This window comes from Cicer arietinum, chromosome 1, assembly GCF_000331145.2.
Source record: "Cicer arietinum cultivar CDC Frontier isolate Library 1 chromosome 1, Cicar.CDCFrontier_v2.0, whole genome shotgun sequence".
NCBI lineage: Eukaryota > Viridiplantae > Streptophyta > Magnoliopsida > Fabales > Fabaceae > Cicer > Cicer arietinum.
Window position 1 is genome coordinate 45,079,182 of NC_021160.2, and position 12,427 is coordinate 45,091,608.

At 30.6% G+C, this 12,427-nt stretch overlaps 1 protein-coding gene across 1 annotated transcript; it reads left to right on the top strand.

The window, feature by feature from the left end:
* The first annotated feature begins 2,443 nt into the window (after nt 1-2,443).
* Nucleotides 2,444-7,762, top strand: LOC101503126 (tRNA dimethylallyltransferase 9). The gene is made up of 11 exons (XM_004488991.4): nt 2,444-2,751; nt 3,489-3,542; nt 3,729-3,771; nt 3,915-4,023; nt 4,589-4,787; nt 5,187-5,418; nt 5,603-5,697; nt 5,978-6,072; nt 6,631-6,706; nt 7,181-7,320; nt 7,417-7,762. Exons 1-11 carry the CDS (start codon nt 2,512-2,514, stop codon nt 7,478-7,480), a joined length of 1,347 nt encoding a protein of 448 aa, XP_004489048.1. The 5' UTR covers nt 2,444-2,511; the 3' UTR covers nt 7,481-7,762.
* Nucleotides 7,763-12,427: the final 4,665 nt, after the last annotated feature.

The following is a 12,427-nucleotide window of genomic DNA, read 5'->3' on the forward strand; positions in this document are numbered from 1 at the left end:
AAAGTACAAACAAATTTTAAATGATTTTTTCTGAAAAAAATTGCAATACTTTTATTGGAAAATTTTTAGAAAAAAATTGAAAAAAAATTCAAACAAAATTTGTTGAAATTATTTTTAACCCGCATAATTTTAAAGATTTTTTTAACCTTCTATTCACAATAAATATCATTGTCTTAAAATAAATGTCATTTTTAATATAATTTTAATTATTATTTTTTAATTGTGCCTTTCAGTTATTATTCAACTAATATTATGTACTTAATTTTAAAGCATTAACTATATTTTATATTTATGTTAGTGAAAAATACACAAATAGTTAAAGAATAATAATTTAATAAAATAGCTATTTATTTATTTATTGAATTTCTTAATATGTGAAAAAAATTTAAATGACACTCGCATCTTTGTGAGATATATGAAATACATTTTTTTTAAATCAAAGGTGTTACTAATGTTTTGTTAATGTGTCAAGTTATTATTAGTTATATTGAAAATGTGGGTTTTTTTTAATAACCTTATTTTTAAAATAATTTACTCAGATACTCCCTTTTGGGAATTATTAACAAAAATATCTTATGTTTTTTAAGTTACAAGTCGTGATTTAAAATGAAGACTTCTTTAAGGAAGTTCACATTTTAAATGACGACTTCGTGAAGTAATTTAAAAAAAAAATATTAATTTTTTTTCAAATAAATCAAAAAAATTTCTAGCAAAAAGTACAAACAAATTTTAAATGATTTTTTCTGAAAAAAATTGCAATACTTTTATTGGAAAATTTTTAGAAAAAAATTGAAAAAAAATTCAAACAAAATTTGTTGAAATTATTTTTAACCCGCATAATTTTAAAGATTTTTTTAACCTTCTATTCACAATAAATATCATTGTCTTAAAATAAATGTCATTTTTAATATAATTTTAATTATTATTTTTTAATTGTGCCTTTCAGTTATTATTCAACTAATATTATGTACTTAATTTTAAAGCATTAACTATATTTTATATTTATGTTAGTGAAAAATACACAAATAGTTAAAGAATAATAATTTAATAAAATAGCTATTTATTTATTTATTGAATTTCTTAATATGTGAAAAAAATTTAAATGACACTCGCATCTTTGTGAGATATATGAAATACATTTTTTTTAAATCAAAGGTGTTACTAATGTTTTGTTAATGTGTCAAGTTATTATTAGTTATATTGAAAATGTGGGTTTTTTTTAATAACCTTATTTTTAAAATAATTTACTCAGATACTCCCTTTTGGGAATTATTAACAAAAATATCTTATGTTTTTTAAGTTACAAGTCGTGATTTAAAATGAAGACTTCTTTAAGGAAGTTCACATTTTAAATGACGACTTCGTGAAGTAATTTAAAAAAAAAATATTAATTTTTTTTCAAATAACAAAAAAAAAATGTATATATATATATATATATATATATATATATAATTAATAAAAAACATAAACACAAATTTTAAATTACCTTGACTAGAGTTGTGTGTAATATTTGGACAATGTTTTCGGATATGGCCAGTTAACCGATATAGTCCGTATTTTCTTTGCACGTTTTCTTTAACGTTCATTTCAGTTCTAATATGAGTACTATTTTAGACGACATTTTTAATTTTCCGCATTTTCAGGATTGTGATACAATGTTTCACCATTATATGTGGGCCAATATCTTTCTTTGGGTATAAGTGAAAACTCTTCTTTGTATAAGTTAAATATGTTAACAACCTTGTACACGTTAGGTAGAAGCATTAAATAGTTTTGACGAGCGTAAGAACGTACAATTATGACATGTGGACTAGGAATGTGTATAGCTTGAATTCTTCCAAATCGTACCATTTGTTGACTTCAAAATGACCAATTGGTCGTCCCTCTCTTGAGTTTACTGTTTCACCTCTCTTGGGTGGAAGTAGTTCTTTTACAACACTTTCTTCTAAACATCCTCAACAACAAGAAGACGAAAATCAAAAAGAAGAAGAAGAACAAACTCGTGATGTACCAAGGCGTCGTCAAAATCTCGTACGTGTAAAAAAACGGCAATGTGGTTCTGGAGGTCACCTTCAACATTAATTTTATCGTAATTTTTATAAAATTTGTGATGTTTTTTTATGAATAAATTATTTAATTTAAAATTTTACCGTAATTTAAAATTTGTAACTAAAAAAAATAGGATATTTTGATTAATAGTTTTTAAAAGAGAGTATTTGAGTAAATTATTTTGAAAATAGGATTATTAAAAAAAAGTCTGAAAACGTATCTCTTTTAAATACAAATGTTAAAATCACTGTTATTATTTTAAAATAAATAATAAATATATGCTATGCTGTTACACGGTTCATATCAATTAATATTTTTCTTTAAAATCATATTTTATTATCCAATTATCTAACAAAATGTTAAATATGGAATTTCTACTCTTTGTATTTATTACTGTATATCCGAACTTTGAACTTTAAAAGAAAAAACACTTGCTTTGCAGTTTAGCCTGAAAACACGAAAATGAACAACGGAGTGTACAGTTTCCGGACGTGTCTCCGCCTCCCGGAGCAGTCAATATTTCGATCAACTCCTCTCTCATTCCGATTCCGGCGCCGTTTTCTCGTCACCGCATCATTAACCGAGAAGAAGAAAGAGAAGGTGATCGTTATTTCTGGACCTACCGGTTCCGGCAAGAGCCGCCTCGCAATGGAACTCGCAAAGCACCTCAACGGAGAAATAGTTAGTGCTGATTCTGTTCAGGTATTCAGTTATAATCAAACAAATAAACCAAAACCAACATTCTCCGTTCTTACTCTATTTTCAGTGATTCTCTTTTTCTTGTGCTGTTGCTTTGCTTCGTATGAGGCTGTAACGGTACTCGTATATTTTTAGGGTTTGAAACTCCAATGTTCGTTTTCTCAGTGAAAATGTCCGTTGAACATTATTCTGGATACTGAAGTTTGTTTATCTGGTGACAATTTTTTTTTCGTTGGGAAATTTATTTTTTTAAGTGAGAAATCGATAATGAGAATGATAGGATGTTGATTTTTTATTGTTGTTGTTGTTAAATTACTATGGATATGGAAATGATACTTCGAATAATAGGTTACAATGGAACTAGTTTTCCTCCCCCCCCAACAAAAAAATAAAATGGAACTAGTTTTGATGTTTTCTTCATGGTTATCAGTATATTTGAGGATACCTGGGAGTTGTATCTCAATTTGATACAAAAATGAAATCAATCAGTGCAAATGTTATATTCGATTCATTTTTATAGTTTATGTTTTTTTTGGGGTTGAACACTTACATTTTTATGCTTATTTGTCACTTTGATTTATAACTTGAATCTTGAATTATTTTAATGTTCTTGTCTGATAGATCAACTATGATTTTTGGTTGTCACTTTTTATTTTTAAAATGTCATATTTTGCATTGGTTGTGTATCTTATTACAATTTATAATTAAATTTGATTAACCTATTCAAGATGGCTTCATAGGTGTATCGGGGTCTTGATGTTGGATCTGCCAAGCCTTCGTTAAATGATAGAAAGGTGTGTATAGTTGTACAATCGTATATATTTGCCATACATGGGTCTCTGTTAGAAACATATACACTTTGTTCCTTGCAATTGAGACTTGGGTTATCTGCTGTAACTTTTTTGATTTATTATTTAGTTGTGACATAGAAAGGGTTTTTGAATCTTTTCCAATTTTGTTTTGTTTGCTTTTCTTGTTAGGAAGTGCCGCATCATCTGGTTGACATACTTCACCCAACTGAAGGTCTGTTTTCTTTAGGACTAAGATATACTTTTTTAAGAGAAGTTTCATTTATGATTGTATTCATATTGATTTCTCCGTTGTTGGGTTTTCGGAGGACTGTTATTTTCCCCAATCAAAGTTTGAAACTAATTATTATTTATCAGATTATTCTGTTGGACAGTTTTTTGAGGATGCAAGGCAAGCGACTAGATCTATTCTTGACAACGGCCGTGTTCCCATAATTGTTGGGGGCACTGGACTGTATTTAAGATGGTATGTCTTTTTCAATTACCTCTTCTGACTTTGTTAACTACTTATTCTTTCCAATGGAATTTCTTAATTGTGGCAAAGTGGTTATATATGTATCTGTAACATGTCAATAAGAGGGCAGGGCATATATAGTAAATGGAATCCACTTTTCTTATTTCCATAATCTGCTTATGAAGTCATTCATTTCATTTGGAATCTCTCAAATATTTATACAGTTGCATGATTATACGCTAATATAATGCAGACTTACTTGGTTCTGAGTGTTGCATAACTTATGTTCTTGAAGGATGTGTATATAATATATATACTTTTTCAGTATACTATGGTATTTCACCAGCCTTTATTAATGTTCAGTTAATTTTACGATACAAAGCTAGAGGTCCGATTGGTTTGTCTTATGTAAAATATAAATAAACTTTAGTCAAATGCTACCGTATGAACATCTCCTGTTATAGACCAGCTTATTGCACATCATTATTGTACTTCTTTTTCTGTATGTACTTATAGACCAGCTTATGTGGAGTATATTATACCTATGAGTTATGTTGTTTGATCTTTAAAATACAAGGTTCATATATGGAAAACCAGATGTGCCTAAAGCCTCTCCAGAGATAACATCTCAAGTATGTATAGAGTTAGCTGAACTGCAGAGAAATGATGACTGGGATGCTGCTGTGCAGTTGGTGGTAAAAGCAGGTGATCCAAAGGTCCAACATTTAGCAGTGAATGATTGGTACCGATTACGGCGTAGTTTTGAGATTATTAAGGCAAGCTTGCTATTTTATAAAGTCACACTTAAGTACCGTTAAATTCTTGCTGGCTACTAACCTTTACCAAAAGATTGGATAAAACTCTAAGTGTTGACATTTTAATATCCTTTCTTGCCTGTCTTTCTCTCTTTCATTTGTTACACATGGGTGAAATGTGCAAATATGACAACAAGCTTAATTGCATTGCCAGACATTTTTTTATTTTTCTCAATGTGGTCCTCTTATCTTTTTAAAATGTGCTTAATTGTAACGAACTGCTTACTTCTTAGTGAATTATCTGTTTGTACCTGTATTTTACGGTGGATGTATATGTGGAGTGTTTGGTTTCTTTGATTATGATATTGGAAATATATTTATCATCAATTCACCATACATTTATATCTTTTGAAATGGCAGTCTAGTGGATCACCTCCTTCTGCTTTTCGGGTACCATATGATTCTTTCAGGGAACAGGGTGATTGTAGAGTTGCTGATGGTTCTGATTCATCTGATATGACCACTTATTCTGATGCAACGAAAGCAACCAATTCGGCAGAGTTAGACTACGAGTTCTTGTGTTTTTTCCTTTCTAGCGACAGACTTGACCTCTATAAATCAATTGACTATCGGTGTGAAGATATGCTATTAGGTATATCATGAAAGGAAAACACTTATAATACATATATAAATCCTATACATTTATAGATCATTCTTCTATACATGTATGCATGTGCAAATCATTGTGTTTCCTGTTATAACAATGCACACCGTGCCCTGTCTCCTCTACATGAATATATAATTACAATAAACCTTTTGGTTCTCTTTGACTGCAGGAGGTGATGGCATTTTGTCCGAGGCTCAATGGCTTCTTGATACCGGTCTTCATCCAAACTCCAACTCTGCAACAAAAGCAATTGGATACAGACAAGTATGCTGTTATGCACTTATTTCACATGTTCTATATTTACATTTCACTGTTTCTATCTGCAAAATGCAAATAAGGAAATAGAATTGGTTGAAAGTTCTGCATATTGTGTACTACAAACTCTTTAAGAAGTATCTTTGGTTGAACGTTCTCCCATTTTTTAGGCACTGTTTGTTTTCTGGAAATTGTAAATTTAAGTGTAAAATAGTGATTTATTTTAGAGATTTTATGTAAAATAGAGTTATTTTTTGTTTACATTTTGCTGCTGATTCACTAATTTCAGGCCATGGAGTACTTACTAGGATGCAGACAACAAGGGGGTCAGAGTTCAGCTGGAGAATTTTACAGATTCTTGTCTGAATTTCAAAAAGCATCACGGTAATGCATTTTGTTTTACATAAGATAAAGGTGCGATGACATTAACTTAATTATGTACAGCTTAAAGTATGCTATGTGAGAAACTATAACTATGATTCACAAACTATAAAAAATCACTATTCGAATATTCTGACAAGTGACAACATTTCTCGGGCATGTTGGTTGGCTATTTATACATGTACTTGCTTGTCCTGTATTAAATACTGTGTATTCTGAACTAGAAATCTACACGTGCTTTTATTACTTAAAAAAGCTTTTCATGCTCGACCTTAATATATCTTAGGTCAAGGATGGCAGCTTGTGCTTCACTATCTTGTTTGTAGGATATACGTCTAGTTGTTCTGCTACTTTCTCAACTTAGTTATGTCGGATTCTTACTATCGTTGTAATTAGAAAATGCGTGATATGATGTTAAACTTAGAAAAAGCTATAGTGTCCGAAGTGCTATTCCAACTATGCATCAGGATGTTAGATGCTTCCCATGTTTTGCTGGTAGTGAACAGTGGTCTAACTGATTGGGTTATTTGGCAAAGTTCTTACTTGATTTGGTTTTTGCAGGAATTTCGCGAAACGACAGCTGACTTGGTTTCGCAATGAACGTATATACCATTGGATTGATGCTTCTAAACCTCTGGTATAATGATTGAATCTTTTGCCACTAGCTGTTATTACATGTGCATAGACGACTTCATGTAATTTCTTATTTATACTGGTACTACTGTAATGCCAACAACTATCATGGCCTCTCACCCAATTTTAGAAACAATAATGAAATTGCCAGTAAATTTATATCTTACATCCCTAGGTAGTAGATACTAACAACTCTACCCGCCTTTTTTACTTTGAAAAATGTTTTAAAACTATTTAAATGGATTTTTTGCTCAACTGTCACACTTGCATTGTGCAGGTCATAGTATCAATTATTTTAACGAACTTTAAGATGCTTTGTTAAAGTCCTTTTATTAAACCTTCGTAGCAGTTATCTTTTGCACGTACGTGTATGTGCATGTGGTTGTATGTATTTAGAGGAAGATGTTTGCTGTTCTGTTACCCAATCCATAGTATTTTTAAAGCTTATGTTGATTTTAAGATGGACAATTAATTCCAGGAAACCGTTGTCAACTTCATTCATGATTTATACCGTGATGGGAGTGGAAGTCTTTCTGTGCCTGCATACCTTAGAATGTCGAGAGATATTACTAATCCTCGAATAGCTGCTAAACTGAAGTCTTACCGCACCAAAAATAGGTACTTTGTTTTTAGTATCTGATATATATTTTTATGAATATGCAGTGTTGATTATATTCCTTGCTGTAAAATATTAACAGTTGTTTCTATATGAAGGCATTTTGTGACGGGGGAGGATTGTTTACCTATTTTGGAATGGATAAAGAAAACTCAGAAGTGAAGGGATGGAGATTTTCATTTTACATTCCTTTGAACTGGCCGGATATTGGGATTATAGAGGAGCATAATTAAGTTAGCAGGTTACACAGTTTTGTTTTTGTTTCTTTGCTTGTTAACATCCTGTTGTAAACTTTTATGTAGAATAGCATTGATTGATTGATAGAAGTAGAACACTGTAATGGCAACTAAATTTGTAAGTTAATTTCTTTCTCTCCTTTAACGCAAATCAGGATCCTTGATGTCTTCATTATATTCAATGAAATTCTAAAGCATTTGTTGGACTCGTAGTTGGAATTGAATATATATTTATCTTTTTTGCTTTACCTTCCCACGGTATCTGTATATTCTTGCCTCCCCTTTTTGAGTAGCATGTATGCTTATGAACGTGATGAAAAAGCAGAAGAATATATCATATTTTGGTTTTAACTTCCTGTTTACCTTCTTTGTCTTCTTGCTCAATGTTTAATAATTTTGTAGCCTTTTTCACGTGAGCCTGTTGCTCCGCCATTGTGGTCTGGTTGCTTCAGCTCTGGAGCAGTGCTCTTCCTTGTCCCTTGTTGATTGCCTGCTCCACCCTGTCCCTTGCCTGCCGCCACGGCATGCGGCGACTCCCTTTCTCCACAACTCCCAACCTTGTACCACACTCCCCTCCGCCATACCGGAAGGAATGAAGGTTAGGTAGATGAAGCAAATGGGAACCAGCGTGCAAAACAAAATGGTAGAGACATGATGCGGGGATAAATGCACTGGAAATAAGTAGAAGCAAAGTAGAGAAATGAGTAAGAGGGGCCATGAGAGATGATATTTGCTAGAGGGAGCAAGGGCCATCCTAAAGGTGTGACAGGTTTTACCACATTCTTGCGACAGATGCGTGGTGGGAAGCCGTAGTTGCAAAGGCAAGAGTGTGTAGAGGCACACTTGTGTTTCTAGTGTGCAGGTGGTTGCTTGCTGCGGATGAGACCGCGATGGCAAGTTGATTTGCATGAAGCTAAAGGAACATATGTTTACTGTGTTGTCTGCGGGCTTGTGAGGAATGATAGTCCAAGGCTGCTGTTAGGGCTGATGATTGTATCTCATCCGACAAAGATGAGAGGCAGAAATACTACTACTAGAGTTGCAGAAGTGTGTGGAGGAGGTTGGGGCCAACCCATTGTAATGCCATACAAACCTTTACTTTAGTCAGTTTAGTGAGCTTCTTTCTCTCCATCGACATCACAAAAGTCCTCAATTTTTGTCTGGATTGGCTAATTCGAAAGTGCCAACCCGAACATGTTTTTGAGAATTTAAGGGGAGAAGAAGCAACCCTTACTTTAGCTCCCCGTCTACCCACTCAACCCTTTACATATCCCACTAATTTTAAGGTCTTAACTTAATTGTAGTACCTAAAATTGTTTACTCAACCGTCCCTGAGTTACCACAACCTAAATAAATTCTTGTTAAACTTTTGGTGGCAATACTTATTTTTACAAAGTAGAGGAAATCTCAATTACTTTTAGAAAAAAAATCATTACGGACAAAGCGAGATGTTTAGTAAAAGAGTAAGTGTACATTTTATTTCTCTTTTAATCTAAAAATCAAATTGGTTTTGCAATCGTATGAGTAAGGGATATCCATTTTTCCATTTTCGGAATAATTGCATCATAATTCAATAACTAACTTGGTGAAGATAAAATAAGCTCATTGTCATGAAATAAGTATAAATAAATTTAGAAAAGCTCTGCCAAGTGCTACTTTAATGTATTTATAAGTAGAACAATATAAAGATGAGACACAGAATATAAAATGGGCTTCATGAATGAAGTGGAAAAATTAGAGAGTAAAGGGATAATAATGTCTTTGTTTGATTCTCACTCTCAATAAAATATTAATAATAGTAACAATATTAATTATTAATATTGATTGTGGAAAAAAATTGATAGCACATCTTAATAAGGACTAAACTTGGTCATTTAAGTAATTTTTTTTAATGCTCAGATGGATTATTTTACACCAAAAGACCTACTAGATAAAGAATAATAATCACGTCAAAGTTTCCTCCACTAAGCAAGCAATAGTAATACCACTAGTGATGCTGAGGATCAGGTCCAGCAGGTGCTGCCCTCTCCAAATGTGGACCAAGCATTGACCTCTTGTGAACATACTCACTATTTCTTACAACATTTTTGACCATGTCACGTAAAAGTAGTTCACTGCTAACATTTTTTGTACTCATCATGGATGTGAACACAGGAAAAACTCTAGCTTCTGAGCTCATAAACAATGGAACACTAATTATGAAGAGAATCAATGCTCTTGACTTCATTGAAATAGCCATAAGTTACCAAACTCAAGTAGCAAGAAAATTACAAATAGTTAAAACATAAAATACTTATGTTATGTATGTGTGTGTGTGTTTGTGAAGTAGCTTAGAAGATAGCTAAGTGCAACCTCTTTATATATATATTCATTGGCGGATCTTGCACAAAATATCGGGGGACCCGGAGAACGACAAATATTAACTAAAATATTATAATTGAAATTCTTAAAAGTCATATAGTTTTTTCTAGAGTTTCACATAATTCATACATAGTAGACAAGTTGAAAAAGTTATAATTACAATTTTCACAAGTTTTACAAGTCACACAATTTTCACAATTCGCATAAATTTTTAGAACTTCACACAATTAAATCAAATAAAATATATCTATTTTACGATTTTCATCTTTGTCGAAAACTTTCTTCTTAAAAAATACATCAATTTTCTTATGTTTAAACATTGTGTCAATCTTAAAAAAATACACATATTAATTAATACAATTTACAATTAAAAAAAATATTATAACACTATATCATATATCAATGGTTAACATGTAAAAGTTTGCTAATAGATAGTAGTTGAGTTGCTAACTAGAGTGTTAGAGTATGTCTGTTCAAGATTAATTAATTTATTCTTCGATGTTAGATAGTTTATCTAGATATAGAGTTTGTTGTATTAATTTTATTATATTGTATTAGTATAAATTCTAAGAGAAATAGAACAACTTGAAGATGTGAGAGAAGAGAGGTACATGGGTGGATAGATGAGAGGCGAAATGCGAATGTCAGTTTCTCAAAACTATTTTGATAATATCTATAGTTATTATATATATAAAAAATTAATAAAAATATAGTTATTATATATATATATATATATATATATAAAATCTAAGAATACATAGAATACCGTCGCACTGTCGGCTCCCGAGAAAATCCGCGGTATACATCAACAAATATTGTCTAAGGAAATAAGTAAAATATAAAAACATGCATGTCTCTTTTGGATTCCTCTGATTCATTCATCTCTGAAATTTGTGTTGTATAAGTGACAAATGTACATTCTTTTTAATTTCATTGGATTAAGCTATAGTTTTGGTTGGTTTTAATATCTTTGATTAAACATGAATAGATGTTTAAGCCGACCAAACCTATTCAGATATTGTCCTTTCCACGCTAGACATTGAATTAGATAGATTAAAGAAAAAAAGTAGACATAATATCCTTTAGCCTATCTGAAATTTGTGTCAATTTAAATGTCATGATCAAAGTGTTAGGGTTGGATAAGCACATGACAACAACTAATTCCAAAAAAAAAAAAAAAAAACAAAGAAGAAAATCACATGGACACGTCATAAATGGTTCTAACTAACATGCTGTTTGTTCGGTTATGCCTTACTATATTAATGCAAATGTCCTTCTCGTAGAATTTGTTAAGGGCAATTATATATCATTTTTCTAAATTAAATACAAAGAAGAGGGGTATTGCGGATTTAAACTCATGTATTATCAGTGTCCCTTAATCTTTTACTAATTGTGTTATATTTATAGAAATAAGTGAGAACTAGATATTAAAATATTCTTGATTATAATACATTTACATTTAAATTTTTTTATTATTTAAATTATATTTTTATTATATACATTTTACCATTTTAAAAAATTGCAAATTTTCTGTACTATCTTAAAATAATATTTAGAAAAATCGTAAATTTTAAAAAAACAAGATTCCTAATTTTTTAGTTAGAGCAGACATAATACACTTTCTCGTCGATTGCTGAACATTTAAAGTGTGACTCAAATAATCTTATAGTTGATAATCAAACATATTTTAAAAATAATTTGATATAATTTTAAAATTTAGAGGATGATAAACATTATCTCTATACTATATGCATACAAATAATCCTAGAAATATGATAAATATTAATCAATATATTTCTAAAAAGTAATCGAGAATAAAATTTCTATTACTATGTTACGAAAAATTTATTTTTGAGAGTGAATTTCACAACTATAAAATAAACGTTCCTTTAGTTTATCCTAACACTATTTTTATAAAACTTATTTGAAAGGTAATGAATCTCTCCTACTTATAAATAAATTTTTAGTTTATTTGATTCAAATTCTGAATATTAATAATTTTTTCTTTTGTTTATGACAATTATTTTTCCTCTCTAGTCTATAGTATCTAAACATGCAAAATTTGATATATACACTAATAAAGGTGTACATCAAACTTTTTTAAAAGATATAACATAATTAACTAAAAACTCTTATATTTGGACACATTTAATTTCTTATCTCTCATTTAACATCTCATTTTTATTTGTTGCCAACATATCTATTTGTTTCTCTCTTATTATTAGTTGGTGGCTATTGGTCCCTTGAGTTTGATGATAAGAGAGGACAATGGGATGCGGCTCAACGATAAAAAGCATGAAGATTTGAACTTTTTCAACATATTATCACACGTCAGCATTCAACAAAGACAATGACAATCTGTTACATAGTTATTCCTGTCTTAGGATCTTTTGACGTGTGATCTTTAATTGATTCAGTTATTATTCTAACCTTATCATGATATTTAATCTAACTTCCATCTTGTCTCGTGTTCTTTATATCATGTTTATTCATTTCAATTTCAATCATGTTT

Excerpts from the sequence above, each read along its gene's own strand:
- LOC101503126 (XM_004488991.4), top strand. The coding sequence starts at position 2,512 with ATGAACAACGGAGTGTACAGTTTCCGGACGTGTCTCCGCCTCCCGGAG. Across the intron at positions 3,543-3,728 it reads CTTCGTTAAATGATAGAAAG|GAAGTGCCGCATCATCTGGT; the intron begins GTGTGTATAGTT and ends TTTTCTTGTTAG. Across the intron at positions 6,707-7,180 it reads TTGATGCTTCTAAACCTCTG|GAAACCGTTGTCAACTTCAT; the intron begins GTATAATGATTG and ends AATTAATTCCAG.